Source organism: Panthera pardus, unplaced genomic scaffold (assembly GCF_024362965.1).
Source record: "Panthera pardus isolate Hobbes unplaced genomic scaffold, ASM2436296v1 HiC_scaffold_6, whole genome shotgun sequence".
Classification (NCBI taxonomy): domain Eukaryota; kingdom Metazoa; phylum Chordata; class Mammalia; order Carnivora; family Felidae; genus Panthera; species Panthera pardus.
In genome coordinates this window covers 76489932-76516097 of record NW_026526991.1, presented here as the reverse complement: position 1 = coordinate 76516097, position 26166 = coordinate 76489932, and the positions used below count along the sequence as shown (strand labels likewise).

The following is a 26166-nucleotide window of genomic DNA, read 5'->3' as shown; positions in this document are numbered from 1 at the left end:
CTCAAACCACCAAGGGTCCTGCCTTCCAACCCAGCAGGAAGAACAAGTTAGAAGGAGGGTTGGCTAGTAGAGAGGAAAAGCAAAAGAAATTAACGTGCCCATTTTTGAAATGCTGATGTTGAGTTCAGTGGGATGTCCAGGAAATAGATGGACACATGGTTTAGAGCCCAAGGGAGAGAAGGGGGCAGAGATGCAGGAAGTCATCAGCATCTAAATCATATAGGGATGGAAGTCATAGGAGTGGATGAGGCAGGTCAGGAGATGGTGCTGAGGAAGAAAAGTCCCAGGAAGGCATCTCAGGAACATAAACATTTAAGGGACAGCTGATGATAAATTTTTCACAGAAGAAAGCTGAAGGAGCCAGAGAAATGGAAAAAGAACCAGGAGACTCTGGACCAAAAGAAGAAAGGTTCAAAAAGGAGAAGAGGATCAAGTATGATAAATGGGCTGAGTCCTAATCAAATAAAATAAGGATTAAAAACTTGCCACTGGTTCTAGAAGTTTATGATTTAGAATTTTGATCTTTATATTCAAATTATAATTGCCTTTTTAAAAAAGATTTTATTTCTTTTTTTTTAATATAATTTATTGTCAAGTTGGCTCACATACAGTGTATACAGTGTGCTCTTGCTTTTGGGGGTAGATTCCCGTGATTCATCGCTTACATACAACATACCAGTGCACATCCCAACAAGTGCCCTCCTCAATGCCCATCACCCATTTTCCCTCTCCCTCTAAGATTTTATTCTTAAATAATGTCTATACCCAACATGGGGCTCAAACTTACAATCCCAAGGTCAAGAGTCACATGCCCCAGAGACTGAGCCTGTAATGTCTTCTATACATAAATTCAAATGCTATAGCACTATGCTTAATATTAGCAGGATTTTGTTCATGTTGGGTTATAACTTAATACTTAAATTTTTCTACCACGCATATGTATTTTTAGGTTTCAGTGTGACTTTCATGTTTCATTATTCTCAAAACCAGTGTTTGTCCTAGTTTTAGAAAAAGAGCCAAGAAGGCAAGCACAGCTTTAATCACATATGTAAGCAAAATGATATTTATAATCAAATTAGCAACTTAAGAGATCGTAGAAATCTAGCCCAATTTGAGAAACAAAAGAAAAATTCAAGTAATTCCATATTAGAAAATGAAAGCATGCTTAATAATGCCCAGCTTTTTAAAATTGGTAATAAAAAAAGATTTAAACATTTATCTGAGTTAGTCATAGAAAGGACTAATTTTTAGCCGAATTCGTTTCACCTATATGTATAAAGAGGGTTCATTACTAGTTAAATACATTATTTTTTTAAATCTTGGGGCTCCTGGGTGGCTCAGTCAGTTGAGTGTCCCAACTTCGGCTCAGGTCATGATCTCACAGTTTGTGCGTTCGGGCCCTGCATCAGGCTCTGTGCTGACAGCTCGGAGCCTGGAGCCTGCTTTGGATTCTACGTCTCCCTCTGTCTCTATTCCTCCCCTGCTCACACTCTGTCTCTGTCTCTCAAAAATAAATAAATGTTAAAAAAAATTTTTTTTTAAATCCTTACATATTCTTCCCATGGAACAAACATACAGGCAAAGGGCAGTGAGAACTACTCAATAATTATGTAGCTTTTAAAACGAGAAATAATCTAGATGTGGGGATAGGTTTTAAAGTAATACCTAAAATACAGATGTCATGAATAGAAATACTGACAAATTGGACTTCAGAAGACTTTTTCAATCCTGCATGATGAAAGATACAATAAGATGCATAACACTGGATTATATATAATATTACACATAATAGATAATGAATTCCTACCAAGCATTAAGGAGATACAAATCTTTGGAGAAAACAGTCCACAGAACTCTTTTGCCTGACTCTACTTAACTGATATGTAGGATTAGTCACATTCTTGTTTCCCTCTGGAAATCCTACTGATTCCCTGAGAATTATCAAAGCTGAGAGGTTACTCTATGTTGGGCTTTGCACTCCAATTTTTACTAGTTGAGTTACAAATTTACTAAGTATAACTTACATGTTTCCCAATGTACTTAGGCCAACTGTACTTGTTACTGTAATCATGTAATTTATTTACCTGTTAGGTAAACGAATGAAATTTAAGGGTGAAAAGAGTTCTGTTTCTCTGAAAACTAATCTGCATGCTTTGGAAAGACTAGATAAAGGAAAACAGCTTTAAAAAGCTCTGTAATTATTTGTGAACAAAATTAATGTAAAAGACTACGGGAAATGTAAAAATTCAGATACAGGTGAAATCAGATGAATCAGTGTCATTAAGTTCTCATTTCACTTTAAAGAAACTAAAAATTGCAGATGATACACAATGGGCATAGTTTATGCAAGATTATGACAAACTGTGTGTGTGGTATGTGTGTATAACTAAATTTTTTTTCCTTTGTAACTGATTAAGTGACCAACTATTAGTCTTGATTTCAAAAAAACAGGAAAGTTTTTACCATAAAGAGATGGCTTTTTTTTTTTTTTTTGCTTATTAGATTAACAAAAACAAACACAAAAGAATAATCTCATGGTAGTAATGGTACATATAAATGGGCACTATGATGCAATGTTGGTGGGGTTTAAGTCTACACAATCTTAGGTGGAATTTATTAGGGAATTATTTATCAAAATTAATAATGACTCAATAGTGACAAGGACTGGATTTACCTATCATCTGAAACAATTTTAAAAACCAGACAAAGCATACAATGGTTTCGATAATTGGTAACGTAGCAATGATGGATAGTGATCCCTAAGGGATGGATAACAAGCAAGGTGAGCCCCACTGCTGTCAAAGATCACTGTATGGAGAGAGTTCTCAGGCTGCTGTTTAGTGAGGTAAAACCCAAATGGAATTCAACAAGCAGAGTTCAGGAGACAGTGCAGGATCCAAGAAGAAGAGTCCGTAGGGGAGAGGTACCAGTGAGAAAGCGGCACAGAAAGAGAACTCCTGAGGTTGCAGAGGGTCTCCATCTAATATTTAGTAGAGTATTAATTAGTGCACGTGTGTAAGAAAATTGCCTGAAGCCAGGGAAATAACCAACTAACCAACCAAATAACCAAAGGACTTAAGGGAACAGCTCCTCATGGTCACACAGGCCCAAGAACAGTGCCTATTCTCACTACCCAGTCAGAAAACCTCATAATTCATGGTGCATTAGTTTTCAGAATTGTCTTGCTTTAAGAAGTGGGGATTAATTCGTTCTAGAATAAATGCTGCTCTGGTTCCACCTAGCAAATCTCAAAAGCAAGATTTAAAAGGGTCAAACTGATTTCAAGTAACTTGAAATGTTAGGTAGAGACATAGAAGATAGAAAAAAGACTCAAAACTTTTAGAGATGAAAACTACAATTTATGAAAGAAAATCCCTGAATGAGATTAATGGCATATTAAACTTTACAGAAGAAAGAATGAGTGAATTTAAAGCATAGCAAATAACACATATCTAAAAAAGAAAACATACAGAAAACAAAAACTAAAGAAAAAGAATAGAGTACAGATGAGCTATGAGACAACTTCAAGTAGCCAAATATATATGTAACAAGTTCCCAAAGGACAGAAAAAAAAATCTTTGAAGAATTAATGGTTGAAAATTTGAAATTCCAACCAAAGTTCCAAAATTTGATGAAAAGTAAAAAATCTACAAATTTAAGCTCAATGAGCTCCCAAGCACAAGAAACCTAAGGAAAACTACACCAAGGCACATTATGACCAACCTGCTCAATGCTAGTGATAAAGAGAAAATCTTAAAAGCAGGCTGGGTAGGTGGAGAGAGTTACAGTATGTACTGAGGAACAATGAAGATGACAGATGATTTCTTGTCTGAAGCAAAGCAAGTAAGATGACAGTGAAGCAACAACTTTCAAGTACTGAAATAAAAAACTGTCAACCTACTGAAAAGACCTCTCAAAAGCAAAGATGAAATTCCTTTTCAGACATACAAAAGCTCAAGTTAACCACCAGGGGACCTTGCACTAGAGTAAATGTTAAAGAGAATTCTTTAGGCAATGGGAAATAACATGACATCTACACAAAGCAATGAAGAGCACTGGAACAACCTAGACGAAATGGACAAAGTCTTTGAAAGACACACACTACCGAAGTTCATTACAAAAAATACAGAGCCTCCAAAGCCCTGTTACCAATTAAAGAAAATGAATTTATAGTTGAGAACATAGCTTCCTTAGCACAGCAGGCAGTGTGCCAGTCTCATAATCTGAAGGTCCTGAGTGTGGTTAAGAACCTCTCACAAGAAAAGTTCAAGTCCAAGAGCTTTGCTGGTGAATTCTACCAAACATTTATGATGGAAATAATTCCAATTACAATCAAACTTTCAGAAAATTGAAGAGGAGAGAACACTTCCCAATGTATTCTATTACTCTCAATCCAAAACTGGAGAAAGACATTACAAGAAAAGATCAATATCCTTTATAAATATAGCTGTATAACTGCCTTAACAAAGTTTTACCAAATTTAATTTTAAAAAGGTAACAGTATATCGTGACCAAGTGGGATCCCAGGAATGGGATAACACTTAAAGACCAAAGTAATTTACCATATTAGCAAAATTAAGATAAAAACCATAGAAATATTTTAATAAGTGAATAAACATTTGATAAAGTCCAAAAACCATTTCTTTTTTTTAATCTAATGTTTATTTATTTTTGAGAGAGACAGAGTACGAGTGGGGGAGGGGAAGAGAAAAGGGGAGACACAGAATCTGAAGCAGGCTCCAAGCTCTGAGCTGTCAGCACAGAGCCCAACGTGGGGCTCGAACTCACAAACTGTGAGATCATGATCTCGGCCAAAGTTGGACACTTAACTGACTGAGCCACCCAGGTGCCCCCCAAAACCATTTCTGAGTAAAAACCAAAACAAAATTCCATAAAATTAGGGATAAAGGTAAGTTCTTCAACTTGATATTGTGATGTATGAAAAACCTACGGCTAACATCATATTCAATGGTTAAAAGCTAAAAGCTTTTTTTCTGAAGACTAGGAACAAGGCAAGGATGTCCACTCTGACCACTTATATTCAACATAGTATTCAAGTCCTAGCTGGAGTAATTAGGCAAGAAAAAGAAGTGGCATCCAAATTGGTAAAGAAAGAGCAAAGCGGTCACTATTTGCAGATGACATATTATATAGAAAATCCTAAAGATCCCACCAAAAGTTTACTTGAACTAATCAGTGAATTCAGTAAAGTTGTAGTATATAAAACAATATGCAAAATTTTGTTGCATTTTTGTACACCTGTAATAAACTATCAGAATTAAGAAAACAATCCCACTTACAATTGCATTAAAAACACACACACACACACCTGGGAATAAATTTAACAGAGGAGAAGATCTGTCCACTGAAAATTATAAGACATTGATGAAAGAAACTGAAGACACAAATAAATGGAAAGATGTTCCCTGCTTATGGATTAGAGTAATGCTGTTGAAATGTGCATACTATCTAAAGCAATCTACAGATTCCATGCAATTTCACATCAAATGGTATTTTTCACAGAAATAAAACAAATAATTCTAAAATTTATATGGAACCACAAAAAGATCCTGACTAGTCAGATCAATCTTGAGAAAGAAGAATAAAGCTGGAGGCCATCATGCTTTCTGATTTCAAAACTATATTAAAAAGCTGTAGTAATAAAAATAGTATGATATTGGCATAAAAAGACATGCAGATCAATGGAACGGAATAAACAGCCCAGGAATAAACCACACGTATGTGGCCAATTAATTTACAACAAAAAACCCGAGAATACACAACAGGAAAAGGAGAGCCTTATCAACAAATGGTGCTGAGAAAACTGGATGGCCACATGCAAAAAAAAGTGAAACTGGACCACTATCTCATACCATACACAAAAATTAACTCAACTTAAAGTCTTGAATGTGAGACCTGAAACTATAAAACTCCTAGAAGAAAACATAGGCAGCAACCTCTTTGATGTCAGTCTTTGCAATGATTTTTTGGATATGACACCACAAGAAAAGAACAAAAGCAAAAAGAAACAAGTAGGACTAGATCAAACAGCAAAGGAAACTATCACAAAATGAAAAGACAACCTACGGAAGGGAAGGAAATATTTGCAAATCATAAATCTGATAAGGGGTTAATAATCAAAACATAAAGAACTCACGTGACTCAATAGCAAAACAACAATTCGATTAAAAGATGGGCAAAGGACCTGAATAGATTTTTCCAAGGAAGACATACAGATGGTCAACATACAGAAAAGGTGCTCAGCCTTCTTAATCATCAGGGAAATGCAAATCAAAACCACAAGATATCACATCACACCTGTCAGAATGGCTATTACCAAAAAGACAGTAACAAGTGTTGGCAAGGATGTGGCCAAAAGGGAACCCCTGTGCACTGTTGGAGAGCATATAACTTGGTACAAACACTCTGAAAATAGTATGGAGGTTCCTCAAAAAATTAAGACTAGAACTACCTTATGATCCAGTAATTCTACTTCCGAGTATTTATCAGAAAGAAATGAAAACACTAACTCAAAAAGATATATGAATTTCCATGTTTACTGCAGTATTATTTACAAAAGCTATTGCATGGAAACAATCTAAGTGTCCACTGAGGGATGAGTGGATAAGGAAAATGTGATATATATATACACATTGGACTATATTCAGCCATAAGTAAGAAGGAAAAACAGCTATTTGCAACAACATGGATGAACCTTGAGGGCATTAGGCTGAGTAAAATAGACAATGAACAAATACTATATGATCTCACTTATATGTGGAATCTAAAAACAAACAAACAAACTAACCAAGAAAAAACAAAATCAAAGATACAGAGAACAGACTGGTGGTTGCCAGAGGTGGGAGGTTTGGCATGGGTGAAATGGGTCAAGGTGGTCAAAAGGGACATACTTCTAGTTACAAGTCAAGAAGATGTAATGTACACCATGATGACTGTTATTAAGAGTGTATTGTACATTTCAAAGTGCTAAGAGTAGATCTTAAAAGTTCTCATCACAAGAAAAAAATTCCTAACCGAGCATGGATGGTAACTAGATTGGTAATCATTGATATGCATATATCGGGTCATGTTGTACACCTGAATATACTGTTATATGTCAATTATAACTCAATTTAAAAAATAAAACAAAGAGCAGGAAAAGGAAATGGTGTTAAAAATACTAAAATATAAAATTTTTTCCATTCTTCCAAAAAAAAAAAAACCCACGTAAAAATCCCCCAGATTAAATTCCTAAAAACAAGCAAAAACTTACAGGTAGCATCATACTTAATAGTGCAATAACAACCAAATGCTTCTGCCTGTGATCAAGAACAGGACAGGTCCACTTTCACTTCCTTTTAACACTGTGCTAGAGGTTCTAGCCAGTACCAAAGAAAAAAAGGAAAAAGAAACCTAAGTCATTAAGATTGCAAAGGAAGAAATAAAACAGTTTTTATTAGCAGATGGCATGATCTATGTAGAAAATCTGACAAATCTACAAATATGCTACTAGAGCTTAGAGTGAATTTAGTAGTGTCACAGGATACAAGATCAATATACAAAAAATCAATTATATTTCTGTATACTAGCATTGAACAATCAAAAATTGAAGTGAAAAAAAAAACCCAGACCATGTGTAAAAACATTTAGAAATATTATATCTTTAGGGATAAATCTAACAAAACCCATGAAAGATCTCTGGAGTAAAAACTACAATACGCTGCTGAGAGAAATTAAAGAAGACCTAAATAAATAGTGAAATGTACCATGGTCAGGGGTCAGAAGACTTAATATTGCTTAGATGAAAATTCTCCATACATTAATCTACAGATTCAATGCAATCTCAAACAAAATCCCAGCAGTTTTCTCACAAATAAATTGACAAGCTGATTCTAAAATTCAAATGGGACTGTAAAAGACCTAGAATAGCCAAAATCACTTGAAAAAGAATAAAGTCAGAGGACTAACACTAGCAAACTTCAATATAAAACTATATTAATATATAAAACTATAGTAATCGAGACAGTGTCGTATTAGCAAGAAGATAGACCAATAAAACATCAGTGAAATACAATACATGATACAGAAATAGACTCATATAGATGTGATCAATTACTTTTCAACAAAGGCACAAAAAGGAAGTAATACCAAAATAATAATCTTTCCAGCAAATGGTGTCTAAATAATTGCATATATACTTTTTAAATGTATATTTATTTATTTTGAGAAAAGGAGAGAGAAATCTGTGAGTGCGGAGCCCAACATGGGACTCAAACCCATTAACTGTGAGATCATGACCTGAGCTGAAACCAACAGTCGGACGCTTAATTGACTGAGCCACCCAGGTGCCCCTGCATATGTGTTTTTTTTTTTTTAAAGGAACGTCAGTCTACATTTGCAATATATACAAAAATTAAACCCAAACGGATCATACACTAACTATAAAATCTGACAGTTATAAAACTTCTAGAAGAAAATATAGATTATCTTTGTGACATCAGAGTACAGAAAAATTTCTTGGATAGATCATGAAAAGCACAGTCCATAAAGGAAAAGATTTATAATTAGACTCCATCAAAATCAAAAACTGTTAAAATAATGGAAAGACAAAATACAACTGGGAGAAAGTATTTCCAAATCACATATTTGAAAAAAAAAAAAAAAGACATATCCAGAATATAGAAAGAACTGACAAAATTCAATGACAAGAGAACAAAAACCCAAATAAAAATGGGCAAAAGAACTATGAGGTATCACCTCATTACTCTCAGAATTGCTAAGACAAGAAACAACAGGTGTTGGCAAGGATGAGGAGAAAGGGAAACCCTATTGCACTGTTGGTGGGAATGCAAACTAGTGCAGTCACTCTGGAAAACAGAGTGGAAGTTCCTCAAAAAGTTAAAAATAGAACTACTGTACGATTCAGCTATTGCATTACTAGGTATTTACACAACAAATACAAAAATACTAATTCAAAGAGATACATGCACCCCTATGTTCATAATAGCATTATCAACAATAGCCAAATTATGGAACCAGCCCAAATGTCATTGACTGATGAATGGATAAAGTACTGGAATATTACTCAGCCATAAAAAATAATGAAATCTTGCCATTTATGGTGATGTGGACAGAGATAGAGAGTATAATGCTAAGTGAAATAAGTCAGAGAAAGAAAAATATCATATGATTTCACTCACATGTGGAATTTGAGTAACAAAACAAATGTGCATAGAGGGAAAAAGAGAGAGAGGCAAACCAAGAAACAGACTCTAAGCTATAGAGAACTGATGGTTACCAGAGAGGAGGTGGGTGAGTGGATGGGTTAAATAGATGATGGGGATTAAAAAGTACCCTGTTGTGATGAGCACCGGGTGTTGTATGGAAGTGTTGAATCACTGTTTTGTGCACCTGAAACTAATGTGACACTGTATTTAACTGGAATTTAAATAATTTTTTTAAAAGGAAAAACGGGTGCCTGTGTGGCTCTGATGGTGCAGAGCCTGTTTGGGATATTCTCTCTCTCTCTCTCTCTCTCTCTAATAAGTAAAATAAATAGTTTGGCAGTTTCTTAAAAAGTCAAACATATACCTACCATATCATCCAGACATTCAACTCCTAGGTATCTACCCAATAGAAATGAAAACAGATTTGTGCATATATGTTCGCAGCAGCTTTATTTGTAATAGCCCAAACTCAAATATCCATCAACAGGTGAGTGAATCAACAAACTAAGGTGTATCCATACAATGAAATACTGTTCAGCTACACACACACAAACACATACATGCACACATCTTTTGATATTCACAACATGGATAAATCTCAAAAGATTAAAGCTCAGTAAAAGAATCCAAAGAAAAAAGCATATATATTACATAGTTTATATTTAACTCTAGAAACTTTAATATATTCTATAGTAACAGAAAGCAGATCATTGGTTACCTGGGGAGTGGAAGTGGGTTAGGGAGGGGTCAGATGTTTGGATTATAAAGGGGCACAAAGAGACTTTGGAGATAATGGGTATGTTCGTTATCATGATTGTGATGGTTTCATGATGGCTAAACATGGTAAAATTTAATTGGACCTTAATAAAGCTGTTAAAAAAATGAACAAACAAAACTGGTACATTTATACAAAAGAAATCCACGTAGCAACTTTAAAGAATGAAATAGGGCTAATATATATCAAACATTTCTAAGATATAGCCTTAAACGAAAACAAAGTGCAGACTACTATAACCTGCTACCATTTGTAATTTTGTTTTAAATGAAAAAGGATACTGAACCAACCCACCCAGTAATTGTTTCTACACGTATAGAATATCTCTGGAAAGACACCCAAAAATGATGTGGGAGAGAGAGACAGGGAAAGAGAAGGGAGGGAGGAGGAGAGAGGATAGGAGAGAGAAAAAGAAAAAGGAAAATGGGGGGTAGGTTTGGAGTAGGAGGGAAACTTAGGTTCACTGCAAACCTTTTTCAACTATGATTTTTTCCTGAACAAATATACCACTTTTTAAACAAACATAAAATGACCTAGTGATTCCATCTGGGAGGTGGTCTGCCCTGTACGACACTTATGGGAATGCCAAAAGATATATGTACAGAGCTGTCTATGGAACCATTTTCATAACTGCTTAATGAGAAAACCGCAAAACATTGTTTACATTTAATATATATTTAAATATAGAAAACAATAGTCTAAAATGCTCATGTGTGCTCTTGGTAGCTCTCTAACCCCCTCCTCTCATCAGAAAACTCTAAAAGTACACAGACTATGAACAATTGTTGGCTTTGGTCCTAAAGCGGGAGATTGGAGAGACAGACAAAGAGGGGAAGGCTTGTGTGGAGACTTACTTTCTAAGTTTCTGAATTGCAGTAAATTTTTTTTGGTACTGAGTATATATTCCCTTTTAATTAAAAAGGCTCGATGAAGACTTTTATTTATTTTATTAACTTATTTAAAATTGACCTATAGTTGACATATAACTCAATAAAGATTTGTTTTTAACTTAAATTACTGGTTTCAGTGTGCAGGGCCACCATAATGGATGTCAAAGCGTGGTAATTTTACAGTGGACTTAAGATGATACTCACCCTTTTCCGTGCTTCAGATTTCTGGAAGCACTCGTGCTGTATGAAAGTAGCTGCCGCAGAAATTCTGGGTGCTGGTGTGTGGTCTGCATCCAGCATGCTCACTGCTCGCTCCAGAGTCATCTCCACGTCTGCATTCCTAGACAAACAGTCACGGATTCAGCAGAGTTCCAAACCTGCTCCCTCCTGCCTACCAACCTGATCTTTCAGAGATGACTTGGCTAACATGGGGAAGCACCTAGAACACCTTGGCTTTTCTTCAGCCAAAAGAAAAATCATCATCTGAGGTCAGAAGGCGTAGGAAGCTAGCAGTAGAAATATTCCACCTCTGATCAGACTGGCCTCTGAGAATGTCACTGAATTAAGTAGCGGCATAATATATACCAAAGAAAGAAACTGAACTCACTGAAGATAAACATGTGTAGTATGATAATTACATCTGAAAAGGTCACTTCAAAGGCACAATAAGACTTTACGTGGAATTTAAAATAAATTTGGTCAGACCTACCCTATGACCCAGCAATAGCACTGCTAGGAATTTACCCAAGGGATACAGGAGTACATAGGGGCACTTGTACCCCAATATTTATAGCAGCACTCTCAACAATAGCCAAATTATGGGAAGAGCCTAAATGTCCATCAACTGATGAATGGATAAAGAAATTGTGGTTTATATACACAATGGAGTACTACGTGGCAATGAGAAAGAACGAAATATGGCCCTCTGTAGCAACGTGGATGGAACTGGAGAGTGTGATGCTAAGTGAAATAAGCCATACAGAGAAAGACAGATGCCATATGTTTTCACTCTTACGTGGATCCTGAGAAACTTAACAGGAACCCATGGGGGAGGGGAAGGAAGAAAAAAAGAGGTTAGAGTGGAAGAGAGCCAAAGCATAAGAGACTCTTCAAAACTGAGAACAAACTGAGGGTTAATGGGGGGTGGGAGGGAGGGGGGGTGGGTGATGGGTATTGAGGAGGGCACCCTTTGGTATGAGCATTGGGTGTTGTATGGAAACCAATTTGACAATAAATTTCATATATTGAAAAAATAAAATAAAATAAAATAAATTTGGTCATAGAAGTTAAAAATTATTTCTGCCATGGTAATGTTACACCTGTGGAATGAAACACCTTCCCTCAACAATCATTAGGTTTTTCTCAGAGCTGTTCGAAACTGTTATTTCACCTAAAAATGAATTTTAAAATAAGCATCCTAAAAATTTTTTTTAATGTTTATTTTTGAAAGAGAGAGAGTGCACAGAGGGCACTAGTAGGGGAGGGGCAAGAGAGAGAGGGGATCTGAAGCGGGCTCCATGCTGACAGCAGAGCTGGATGTGGGACTTGAACTCACGAACCGTGAGATCATGACCAGAGTCACAGTCACTTAACCAACTGAGCCACCCAAGCACTTCTAAAAGTATTCTTATTTAATAAATATAACAGTATGTAAACAGTAAAATTCAGGAAAATCGGGTTTGTTTTGTCCAAATAAATCATGCTGATGTGAAGAATTCATCAGGAAAGGTAATGATTAAAGACAATTATAAACATGCTTTTTCTTGGGGCACCTGGGTGGCTTAGTCGGCTAAGCGTCTATCTTTAGCTCAGGTTATGATCTTGTGGTTCACGAGTTCGAGCCCCATATCGGGCTGTGTGCTGACAGTTCAGTCTGGAGCCTGCTTCAGATTCTGCATCTCCCACACTCTCTGCCCTTCCCCTGCTCACGCCATCTCTCTCTCTTTCTCAAAAATAAATAAAAAACATAAAAAAAATTTTTTTAAAGATTTAAATATGCTTTTTCTTGGGACACTTGGGTCTCTCAGTCAGTTAAGCATCTGACTCTTGATTTCAGCTCAGGTCATGATCTCACAGTTTGCGGGGTCAAGCCCTGTGTAGGGTTTTGCGCCTGTTTGGGATTCTCTTTCCCTCTCTCTCTCTCTCTGCCCCTCCCCTATTTGTGATTGCGCGCTCTCTCTCTTTCTCAAAATAAGTAAACTTTTAAAATATGCTTTTTCTTAAAGAAAACAATTTTATAAACATTCTGTTACCATTTGTTTTGCCATTATAATGACATTTGGCTTATGTCTTTCTAGTAGCATACTTTTGTCCTTTACTAATTGCGGGTATTTATAGTGATGATGATGAAATCTGATGCAGTTTGACTCAAGAGAGGATAATTTATAGAGGACAAATAAAATTGCCACTTGTAAAACAATACCTCCCAAATGCCTCATTGAACTGGTGTTTTTCTCCCCTTTTATTTCTGCCTAGAGGGTAACTGGGTTAGGGGACCTATTATCACTGTGGATGTTAACACATTCATGCTTCCTTAAGCATTGACTCAGAGAAACCAGACTGAGGACAGCAAAATCTTAGAACTGTGTCTAAAGACATGCCTTAAAGGTATCCTAGGACTCTGGCTTCAAAAAGAGTACACCTGATTCATTCCAGGTAATGGAGAATAAAAAAGACAGGGTGGCAGGGTGTTTTCCAGTATCTGTTAGCAAGCACAATGAATACAAGCATAGCATATTTTACTGTACCTTACTCTACTGTGCTTTGCAATACCGCTTTTTTAAAAACTGAAGGTTGCAGCAACCCTGTGTCCAGCATGCCCATCAGTGCCATTTTTCCAGCAGCATTTTCTCACCTCATGTCTCTGGGTCACGTTTTGGTAATTCTCACAATATTTACATTTTTGCTATGGTGATCTGTAATCAATGATCTTTGATGTTACTATTGTATTTCTTTTGGGGCACCACAAACCACACCCATGTAAGATGACAAACTTAACCCAAAAATGTGTGTATTCTGACTGCTCCACCAACCAGCTATTCCCCCACCTCTCTCCCTCTCCTCAAGGCCTCCTTATTCTCTGAGACACGGATTGAAACTAGGCCAATATTAACTCTACTGTGGCCTCTACGTGTTCAAGGGAAGGCAAGAGTTGCATGTCTCTCACTTCCAATCCAAAGCTGGAAGTGATCAGGCTCAGTTGAGAAGGCATGTTGAAAGCCAAGACAGGTCAGGCTCTTGGAGCAAACAGTTGCCAAGTTGTAAATGCAAAGGAAAAGTTCCTGAGGGAAATTTAAAACGTTCTTGAAGGAAATTCAAAATCCACTCCAGTGAACACACAAAGGGTAAGAAAGGGAAACAGCCTTATTGCTGATACGGAGCAAGTTTCAGCAGTCTGGATAGAAGATCAAACCGGCCCAACATTCAACCTTCCCTTAAGCCACAGCCTAATCCGGAGGAAGGCCCTGACTCTCTTTAAATCTATGAAGGCTGAGAGAGAGGAGGAAGCTGCAGAAGAAAAGGTGGAAGTTAGCAGCGGTTGGTTCATGAGGTTTAAGGAAAAAAGCCATCTCCATAACCTATAACTGCAAGGTGAAGCACTCGTGTAGAGGCTGCGGCGGGTTACGCAGAAGAGCTAGCTACGATATTTAAGAAAGGCGGCCACACTGAAAAACAGATTTTCAATGCAGCAAAGCAGCTTTATATTAGAAGATGCTATTTAGGATTTTCATAGCTAGGGAGGAGAAGCCAGCACCTGGCTTCAAAACACAGGCTCTTTTGTTATAAGGGCCACTGCAGCTGGTGGTTTGAAGTCGAAGCCAATTCTCATTGACCATTTCCAAAATCCTAGGGCCCTTAAAAATTATGCTAAATCTACTTTGCCTGCGTTCTGTCAATGGAACAACAAACCTTGGGTGACAGCACATCTGTTTGCAACATGGTTCACTGAATTTTTAAGCCCACTGTGGAGACCCACTGCTCAGAAGAAAAAGATTCCTTTTGGAATATTGCTGCTCATTGACAATGCACCTGGTCACCCAAGAAATCAGATGGAGATGTGCGAGATTAATGTTGTTTTTATGCCTACTAACACAATATGCACTCCGCAGCTCACCGATCAACGAGTAATTTGGGGCACCTAAGTCTTATTATTTAAGAAATGCATGGCTTCAGGAGCACATATGCTAAAATTGGAATGATATAGAGATTATCATGCTCCTGAGCAATGATAACACGAATATTCGTGAAGAGGTCTATGGTTTTTAGAAGTCATGGGAATAAAATACACAACATAAGGAATATAGTCAATGATACTGTAGTAGCGTTGGTGACAGATGGTAGCTACACTGTGGTGAACATAATGTATAAACCTGTTGAATCACTATGTTCTCTACCTGAAACTAATGTAACATTGTTTGTCAGTTACACTCAAAAATTTATTAAAAAAAATACACTGCATAAGGCTATAGCTTCCATAGATAGCTCTGATGGAGTTGGGCAAAGTAAATTAAAGAACTTATGGAAAGGATTCACCATTCTAGATGCCATTAAGAGGATTCCTGATTCTGGGTGCCTGGCTGGCTCAGTTGCAAGAGCATGTGACTCTTGATCTCAGGGTCCTGAGTTCGAGCCTCATATTGGGTGTAGAGATTACCTAAGTAAATAAAACTTAAAAAATAAATAAGGAGCATTCCTGATTCATAGGAAGAGGTCAAAATATCAACATTAACAGAAGTTTGGGAGAGGTTTTTTTCAACCCTCATTGATGACTTTAAGGGGCTCAAGACTTCAGGAGAGGAAGTAACTGCAGGTGTGGTAAGAGCAGCAAGAGAACTAGAAGTGGGGCCTGTAGATGTGACTGAATTGCAGCAATCTCATGAATTTTAATAAAAGACGAGTTGCTTCTTATGGATGAGCAAAGAAAGTGGTTTCTTGAGATGGCATCTACTCCTGGTGAAGATACTGTGAAGACTGTTGAAATGACAACAAAGGATTTAGGATACTATATCAACTTAGCTGGTAAAGCAGGAGGGTTTGAGAGGATTGATTCCAATCTTGAAAGACGTTTCTACTGTGGGTAAAACGCTATTGAACAGCATCACATGCTACAGAGAAATCACTCATGAAAGGAAGAGTCCATCGATGGAGCATACCTCATTGTCTGATTTTAAGAAATTGCCACACAATACAGCCACCCCAACCTTCAGCAAGCACCCCCATGATCAGTCAGCTGCCATCAACTTCGAGGCAAGACCCTCCACCAGGAAAAAGATTACAACTCTCTGAATGCTCAGATGATGGTTAGCATTTTTTAGCAAGAAAGTATTTTTTAAAAAATTTTTAATGTTTATTTTTGAGAGAGAAAGAGAGAGGCAGACTACAAGTGGGGGAGGGGCAGAGAGAGGGAGACACAAAATCTGAAGCAGGCTGCAGGCTCCAGGCTGTCAGCACAGAGCCCGACGTGGGGCTTGAACCCACAAACTGTGAGATCATGACCTGAGCTGAAGTCGGACGCTTAACTGAGCCACTGAGGCATCCCAGCAAGAAAGTATTTTTTAATTAAGGTATGTACACTGCTTTTTTAGACAGAATGCTATTGCACATTTCATAGATTATAGTGTATACATAACTTTTGTATGCACTGGGAAAACAAAATATTCACTTTATTGTAGTGGTCTGGAACCTAACCCACCATACCTCTGAGGTATGCCTGTAAATCCTCTCTTATATCAGGCCAACCCACTAATGTATGCACGTGTGCACATGTGAGCGTGTATAGTATTGTGAATGTGTGTGTGAGTGGGTATAACACAGGTGTGGAGATAAGAGTAATGGGACTCATGACTAAAAACCAATACCCAGTGCTTCTGATACACATGTTCAAACATACAAGTGTTATGTCATGAGTACAAGGGTATTAAGAATGAAGCAGAACAGTTTTGGCATCTGTACTGAGAATTATATAATGATCTCATATTTTAAAATGTTGTGCCTCGGGGTGCCTGGGTGGCGCAGTCGGTTAAGCGTCCGACTTCAGCCAGGTCACGATCTCACGGTCCGTGAGTTCGAGCCCCGCGTCAGGCTCTGGGCTGATGGCTCGGAGCCTGGAGCCTGTTTCCGATTCTGTGTCTCCCTCTCTCTCTGCCCCTCCCCCGTTCATGCTCTGTCTCTCTCTGTCCCAAAAATAAATAAAAAACGTTGAAAAAAAAAATTTAAAAAAATAAATAAATAAATAAAATGTTGTGCCTCAGGAGTCAATTTAATGGGTAAAAATGTAGGCTATTATCATTAAATCCAGAATTTGAGTCACTTTTATTTAGTAGAAATATACCATTTAAAAGAGATGGAAATAGTTTACATGCATGGACTCCAATGCCTTTACAGAGAAATTAAAACTGTAACAGTCTCAATCTCAGTGGCAATTTTAAATCTTTACCATCCATCACTACAGGTGCTTCAACTGATGGAAGATCATTTATAACATAAGAACAGCCTTCTGTTCGATGCAGTTTTTTTTTTTTTTTTAAGACTAAGCCTTTAATCCATTTTATAAGTCATACATGACGCAGGAAAGTTTGAATTTCCCAACACTCTTAACACCCACAAATAATTCCATTACTCCTTTATTTTCCTGAACATGATTCATAAAGAAGCTCTCTATCCACTGCTAATCAATCCAGTGCTACTTCATATTATCATTGAAAACAATTCCCAAACTAGTTTCAGCCTGTATTGGGTGCCGCTGTCAGTGCAGAGCCTGCTTCAGATCCTCTGTCCCCCTCACTGTCTGCCCCTCCCCGCTTCGTGTTCTCTCAAAAATAAAAATGAACATTAAAAAAAAATTTCCCAAACTGAAGGAGCACTTCCTCTTTAAGAAGATTTGCAACAGTGGTCAGGGTGTGGATTTTCCATTTTGTTACTGTCTGTGCAGTCCAGTGAAATCTTTGCGTGTCCCTATCCCCAGCTAGACCTATTCCAAATTTCCTCTATTCTCTCACAGCATTCCTCCCGACCCCTTCCTTCTCTCTTCCTCCTTCCTCTCTCTCTTCTTCCTTCCCTCTTTCCTTCCCACCCAATTACAAAGCACTTCCTGAAGCCTACAGAAATGTGCTTGGGAGATGGCACTGGGGTTGGGGGGGGGGTGGTTGGGAGGGGGCAGGGAGGAGAATCAGGAACAGTAGTTGCACCTGGGCCCCATTTTCACCTGAACACATTCTCCAGAAGTCTTTTTTTTTTTTTAACAACTTCAGAGAATGTTAAAATGATGTCAATGTATATGAAAAATGCAAGAGGAAGCAGTGTATGGTATCACTGATCAGAATATGAGATGATGTAGGAAAAAATAAAAAATGGTACTTTTTCATGTGTGCAATCCTTCAGCAACCAGTGTTCCTGCCAGCTAACAACACAGCCCCACCCGAGGCAGGTTCCCAGATATTCTATGTATTAATGGGGCTACACCTCAGAGGGCCAAACAAACATAAGACGATGAATGGAGAGCTCCCGCGTGTGGTCAGATGCTCAGGAAATGCAATTCCCATAAAGATTGAAGTGTGATTAAAGCACTGCTTTGGGAATATGCCTCTGGTGGAGACACGTACTTCTAGAAGCCGTTTTGAGGGAACTGTAAGAGTCTTAGCTGAGGCAATAAAGCCTTGAACTGGGCCATTAAAAATGGAAATGGAAAGAAAGATATAGCTGAAAGAGACTCGAATCAAAGAACTGAAGAGGTTGGTAATTAACAGGATGTGGAAGAATTTTTCTGTTCTGTGCTGCTGTCACAAACTTCACTGGTAATCCTACTAGAGATTCAATCTCTCTCCAGAGGCTCCATCTACTAATCTCAGAGCACAAGGCTCTTTTGTTCTCTGAATTTCCATAACCTAGCACTTGATGATGTGTCTCATTTTCTTTTTCACTGATCCTCTCCAGGCTGTTTCTACCTCTTGCAGTGCTGGGTACACAGGAGGAGCCTAATATTCATTTGTTGAACCACTAGTTCCCCACAGGTATGAAAATCATATTTTCAGAAAAACAGACCTGGAATGTTTTATTTGGTGATTTCTTAAACCTTTCTCAGCAGTCTGATTTAAACAGATACTGACTGTCTTCTACTCCAATGTCTTGGTTTTCAGCTACCTTAGTAACTGGCCAGCCATTCTTCTTTTGGAAAGAAAGATCCATTGTTTGATATCTTATGTTATTATGTAGGTTTATAATTCTATCTAGCTACTCCGTAGGAATGTTCCACATACAGGAAAGACCTCTTCTTTACACGTGGGGCTTCCACTAGACGAAAGAAAGAAAGAAAGAAAGAAAGAAAGAAAGAAAGAAAGAAAGAAAGAAAGAAAGAAAAAAAGAAAGAAAGAAAAATATAGATTCCAAAAACAGGGGCCAGAATGCAGGGCAAAGGAGAACACAGGGTGTGGTCCCAGAGCCAGGGCTCTCAGGAGGCAGCCTGGAGAGCTGAAATGCCACGGGCACACTAAAGAAAGGGAGACATAGACACCATAAATCTAGGCATTAGGCATGGATGTCACCTTGATCACCTATTCTCCTCGTTATAGGAAATACCTCTGACCCCTTCTCCTTTTATGAAGAGAACAAAAATTTCAAGAAGAGTTCGTTTTTATGATTTCTCTAGAATGGCAACTTAGGAACTGTCAAGAATATAAGTCTTACCCTTTATTCTAAATTTCTTGACTCCCAAGTGTTCCTTCTATTCTTTTAGATAGGATTATTCTAATGAAACCTGCCCTGTCCATTACAACAATAACCCCAAATAGCATAGTTAATACTTCTAGAATCTGAGCAACAAAAAGAACTTAGATTGCAAAAAGTAAAGAGTTTCTATTTCATTTCCTCCTTCCTTAATTCTTTCGTTCTCAGGGTGCCTGGGTGGCTCAGTCGGTTAAGCGTTCGACTTCAGCTCAGGTCACGATCTCACAGACCGTGAGTTCGAGCCCCGCGTCGGGCTCTGGGCTGATGGCTCAGAGTCTGGAGCCTGCTTCCGGTTCTGTGTCTCCCTCTCTGTCTGCCCCTCCCCCGTTCATGCTCTGTCTCTCTCTGTCTCAAAAATAAACGTAAAAAAAAAAAAAAAAAATTCTTTCATTCTCTTGCCATATGTTTATATAGTGCCTATACTGGGCCTGCCTCTGTTTTAGGGTACTGAGAATATGAAGATGATAAGACACTACAGGAAGTTCAAAGTCTAGAGGGAAAGCAGGTAAGAAATGAATAGCCACAATGTATTATTCTGGTAGAGACACCCACACAGTGCACCTATCTGGGGCATCTAGATTGTGAGGGGCATCATCAGGAAATAGGCAGTATCTGAGCCACATCCAGTATCATGAGTAGCCAGGTAAAACCAGAGCTACTGGGGGCAAAGAGAAAGAGACAGACAGAGAGAGACAGATGGCTAGATGGAAAAAAAGGAAGGCAGTAAGGAAGAAAGTGAAGAAGTTTCAAGTGGTTTGTAGTGGGGGGAGTGTGTGCGGATGGCGGTGAGAAAAGGTGAAGGAGAGTAGAAAGAGATGGGACTGGAGTGATAAGTGGAGGTGAAAACACGGGCTGGTCCATGTGTGCCATGCTGCATAGTATGAAAACTTGGTGGAATTATGGAAAGGTTATAATCTGGGCAGAGAAACAATTAGATTTGTGAAGATCATTCTAATGGCCAGAGAACAGTTCTGAGTAAGACCAGAGGAAGAGACATATGTGCAATGAAGACAGACAGAAGGGTAAAAATTTAAGGCCCATTAAGGAGGTTAAAATATGGTGATGTGACTGGGGAGGGGTGAAGATAAGCATGACTTCTAGGTTTGTAAATGGCACGACTTCAGTATAAGGAGATGGTTAGGAGTAGACAGTAAGGAGGAGCTAATAAATCTAGTTTTTCATATACTGAGTGTAGGATGTCCAGGAGGTTGCTGGAAATGCATGCAGATCTAGATAGAATTTCAGGATAGAGGATGGTTCTGAAGATAAAACTTTGGGAATCATGAGGATTCATGGTACACGGGCCTCTCTGGAAGAGCACCCAGACCAGGAAGAGGAAGGTTACTAAAGATGACCTCCCCGGGTATGCAGAAAAGGAGCACTCAGAGAATATGAAGATGTGGCTTGAGAGGTGAGTGGAAAACCAGGAGAGGCTGATGCCCTGGAAACCAATGGGAGAGAGAACTTCAGAGACCCTGCTGTCTAATGTTGCCCAAAGGCCGAGTATTATAAGGACTAAATATGTGTCTACTTTGGATGTAGCAAAAAGGCAGCCATTGGTGAGGACAATGTTCCAGTGAAATGGTGGGGACTGAAGCCAAATGCAGCAGAGTGAGGAGACTGAGAAGTGACAGGGTGGCTCAAGAAGCATGGGGACACACAGATGGAAGAAGAGAAGAAGGCTAATTGTCAGAATATGTGGCATGAGAGTTCTGTTATTGCTAAAATCACTGTGTGAAAACTGTGCCAAGCACAAATCTTAGGATATAGTAGGCATTTAATAAATTTTAAATTGTCCTTTTAAAAGCCTTGATCAGCTTTTTCCTCCACAAATAATGACCTCATGCATTTTCTTCTAAGTATGTTCATATTGACAAAGATCAGCTTTCAATAAGAAATCTTAGAAGTCTCGGGGCACCTGGGTGGCTCAATCAGTTAAGCGTCTGACTCTCAATCTTGGCTCAGGTCATGATCTCACAGTTCGTTGAGTTCACGTCCCACACTGGGCTCCATGCTGAGAGTAAGAAGCCTGCTTGGGATTCTCTCCACCCGCCTCCAACTTTCAGTCCCACCCCCACTTGTGCTGGCTCTCCCACAAAATAAATAAACTTAAGAAAAAAAAAAAAAAAGAAATGCTAGAAGTCTCATGCTCAGTTTTGCTTTATAAAACATATTTCCTGCTTCAAGATTAGATGAATCCTAGTATCTTTTATCACCAGGGCCTGCCCAGTCAATGAGTATTAAGTCAATTTCTCTTACAGGGATCATGAGAGATGACAACTTCCACTAAGCAATTTTAGAAATTAAAACAACCACATATTTAGTGTTTTACTATAATAATACTACATCATTATTTTGGGAGTTACTGATTTAATAATCAAATAATGTCTCAACCTTTTTCTCTTAGTAACTTCCTCAGTTCATGAAATTTGTACTCCATCATTAAACCTGAATGAGTTAAGTTCCAAAGGTTAGATGAGCCATAAAGTCAATATGAGAGGCAAAAGAATGACTTAGAAAATTTGATGAATTATTCAGTATTGCCAAAAAAATACCCTCCAAATCACTGCTGCTAGAATCAAAAAGTAAAAGCAGGTATCAGCACCTAGAAATTAGCTGCTTTCCTTACTTAACTCTCCATCTTTTTAGGACAGTAGTCATCAAAATAGCATATGAAGTTCACTCTTAGCACGGGCAGTAAGCATTTTTCCCTTCTTTCCTTCATTTCAAGGAATGATTGAGCAAATGCATGCAATTACCCATTTCTTGGTCTACTCTGGAGTTAGCTCCCATTCAGAGCAGCTTTTCACACAGCCAAGGGGTGGCCAGCCCTTCAGTCGGCATCTAATTTGGAACAGATGGACTAAATGTCACATTTCCCCACAAAGCTGCCATAGGAACAGGTAGCTTGGCCCCTGTCCCTGAGGTAAATAGGCTAATCTGTCAATTAGGCAGCTGCCTGAAAAGTCATTATTTTAATCACTTATCTCTGAAAGCCTTTCTCTGCGGCCCCAGAAGTGCCAGCTCACACCCTAAGGCCTGTGGGAACAGAATGTGCTGGCACTGACTGTCCCACAGATTGACAAGGGGACTCACCCGAGCTGGGAGTCGGTGAAAGCGCTTCTCTCCGTGAGCATGTTCCCACTTCCTCCACCTGCTGCCACTTGGCCAACAGTCATGTGTGTCCTCCTCCCGCCTGAATCCACAGTGACACTGGGCCCGGCTTCCCTCACCATGCGAGTGCTGTGGAAGGAGCTCTGATGCCAAGAGGACCGAGAAGCCCTGTTCTGAGTGACAGGCTGCAGGGGCACCAGTGGCCTGACCTGCCCAGCGGCAGGCCCTGAAGTCAGATAGTTCTCTTTCTCCAAAAGGTTGCCCATGCTGTGACTGGTCCCGGGCCTGGGGTACGTGAGCACCACCGGGTTGACGGGAACAGGGTCAAAAACGGCATCGTTAACAGAGCCGTACTGGTACTGTCTGTGGTAGGTGTCATAGTGGCGATGTTTGCTCATGGCTGCAGAGTGACTGAAACCAACAATCTCGGAGCGAGCATATCTAGGTGGCAGAAGGAGGGTGGATCTCCTGCTGTCTTGGTGCCGCAAAGTGTGCCCGGTCTGGCTTCTGTGGCTGTACTGGTAATCGCTGTGTGAGTAATGAATCCTCTCAGGGCTGCTGTCTGGAGAAATCTCAAGTCTCCTCAGAGGCTGCCTCAAGGATCGTTCTTCCATTGACTTCTGTGAACTGTACTGTGCGGTTCCTCTCCCCCAGCGATTTTCATAAGTGGCAGTGGTGCCTGGCTGCAGAGAAATCAAGTTTAAATGAGGCATAAATCAGTTTTCATCTCTGTTGAAGACCAACTACTCCATGACTATTACATAAGATGTCTGTGTCTCTGAATCACATGAAGAGGTTGGCCCCTTTTCTAAAAAAGAGACTTCGTTATTTGTACTAAGTTTTGTACTAAGATTTGATACTATTTTATTGCAACAAAAATTTTTTTAATGTTTATTTATTTTTGAGAGAGACAGAGAGAGGGGTAGAGAGAGGGAGACACAGGATCCAAAACAGACTCTGCACTGTGAGAGCAGAGAGCCCGACGTGGGGCTTGAACTCATGAACCACGAGATTATGACCTGAACTAAAATCAAGACGCTTAACTGACTGAGCCACCCAGGTGCCCCAGATGTGACACTATTTAAAGTCCCCGGTTTTCCATGGTGTCCACACAAAAGCAATCTTCATATAATTCATCTAGGAAATGGCAATATTTGGGAAAGATAAATATTAAAAAATAATCAATGGAAGGGGTGCCTGGCTGGTTCAGTTGGTAGAGCATGTGACTCTTGATCTCGGGATCATGAGTTCAAACCCCACGTTGGGCAAAGAGCTTACTTAAAAATATAAAAATAAAAAAAAATAAAGATCTACAAAAAAATATCTATGGAAGCTTAAAAATGTTTTCATGGTAATTTGATAAGTAGGTTATTCTTTGGTATCCTACCTTTAGCATATCATAGGTTTTAGTACCAGGAGAACGCCCACTGGCAAAATCATTTTCAACCAAGTGCAGGTTATAGACATACTCAGGAACACTGCTGGTTCGATGAAGATTTCCTGAAATCAAGCATATAGTAAAATATTAAGTAGGCCAACTGGTAGTTAAGGATTATATAATAATAGTGTACTTTAAATTTAAGTAATTAAGACCAAGTATTAGTGTTTTTAAGTGTTGCTTTAACATCACCCTTAGATGTGGGAAGTGAAGAAAGGTTTCACAACATTCTTTATGAGCTTTTCAACATGAAAGTTGAAAAATAAAAAAATATTTTTAAAAATCAGTTATTACTTTTTTTTTTTTTTTTTTGGTAAGAAAAAGGAACAAAGGGGAGAGAAGATTTTCACAAAGATCCAAAAATGTTTGTTATAATACTGAGAAATTGGGGAATCACTTATTGGCTTAGGTGGTCCATCCCATAAATTTTCCATTTCTTAAGTCAGAGGAGGAGAACTTTATTCCCGGGGCAGGAATTCAGAAGCTTCCTGAGAAGGATGTAGGTGTAGGCATAAATATAATGGTGACAAATATAACAGTGACTCAACACTACTAGATAAGACAGCTTGTAAAAACAGTAAGGTGGGTCACTGTGGTCAAAGAAAACATAGATCAGCTTAAAAAGGGCCAAGCCTGGGGTTGAGGTATTTGGCAACATGAGTTAGGCAGGAGACAAAAATCAACCTGAGAACTATAGATGAGTGCTTTTGTGTACTTACAAGATTCTCTCTTAGTTTGGTGGTCCAATTCAGCCCACTCCTCTACAAACACAGTAGGAGGCAGCCCTCTCTGCTCACTCTGGGGGGCTGTAGGGCCTTCTCAATGGATGCAGATCTCTTAAAATACTTCTCTTTGAGGAGGGGGTGGTAGAGGGCAGTGTTGTGACCCTCTTCTACCTCCTTTATCTTTTTCTCAGCTTTTTTTAATGTTTATTTATTTTGAGAGAGAGAGCAAGCGAGCAGGGGAGGGGTAGAGAGAGAGGAAGAGATAGAATCCCAAGCAGGCTCTGCCCTGTCAGCGCAGAGCCCAATGAGGGGCTTGAATCCACGGAATGGTGAAATCACCACCTGAGCCAAAACCAAGAGTCGGATGCTTAACTGACTGAGCCACCCAGGCAGTCCCTTCTCTCAGCTTTATATTTGTTCTTCTTTTATAATCTCCCACTGCCTTAAAAATAATAATAATGATGATGATAATCCAAATAATCACAGATCTGGGGCGCCTAGGTGGCTCAGTCAGCTGGGTGTCCGACTTCGGCTCAGGTCATGATCTCACGGTTCGTTGAGTTCGGGCCCCACGTCGGACTCTGTGTTGGTGGCTCATTGTCTGGAGCCTCCTTTGGATTTTGATTCTGTGTCTTCCTCTCTCTCTCTCTCAAAAATAAATAAGCATTAAAATTAAAAAAAAAAATCACAGATCCGTAAAACTTAGGAAATTTCTGGTTCCCTGATTTTAACCAAAATTTCCTTTTCCTTTAAAAATCAGAGGAAAAAATACTCAATGAACGCTCTCAGGTTTCAGACTCGTAAAGGATGTGGAGAATAAAACACAGGCAGTGTCTTTCCAACACCATTGGAACATACCAACATACTTTCCCAACAAGATTATTATAAAGTCAAAATTTCAAAGGCTAACAATAGATCCACATTTTTTAAAAATAGAATCACATATTTTGAGGGGGTGGGGGGATTGAGATTGTTGTTGTCAGAGAACTAAAAAGTATGAATCCATTCCAAATTATGTTTATACACGTGTCTTATTTCCTGGAGCCAACAAACCTAGCCGGTAAACAGTTTCAGGCCTCAAAGGGTCCTGAGGGGTTAGGAGGGACAGCTACAGGCTTATAAGTGTCACCTTTCTATAGACCATGGAAGGTGAGGTAAGCCAGGCATCTGCTGTTTCTAGAGCCTGGTTTCTCCATAAGGGCAGGCAAATGGCCAGATAGCCCCTTATTTTAAACCTCAATGACAGAGAATGTCTGGAACCTGGGCACTGAATGAG

At 38.9% G+C, this 26166-nt stretch overlaps 1 protein-coding gene and 1 non-coding gene across 3 annotated transcripts in view; one reads left to right on the top strand and one right to left on the bottom strand.

Moving 5' to 3' along the window:
- The window catches only part of PKP2 (plakophilin 2), a 94538-nt gene that overhangs the window by 55528 nt on the left and 12844 nt on the right, over window positions 1-26166 (bottom strand). For both annotated transcript variants that reach the window (XM_019452429.2, XM_019452430.2), the window contains exons 2-4: window positions 24115-24227; window positions 22710-23410; window positions 11097-11232 (exon numbers count right to left, since the gene is read on the bottom strand). In XM_019452429.2, coding sequence (XP_019307974.2) covers window positions 11097-11232; window positions 22710-23410; window positions 24115-24227 — 950 coding nt within the window. The remainder of the gene's footprint in view (window positions 1-11096; window positions 11233-22709; window positions 23411-24114; window positions 24228-26166) is intronic.
- LOC128775176 (U6 spliceosomal RNA) lies at window positions 15052-15155 on the top strand. Its single transcript, XR_008419822.1, has one exon. It is a non-coding gene; the product is annotated as a U6 spliceosomal RNA (small nuclear RNA).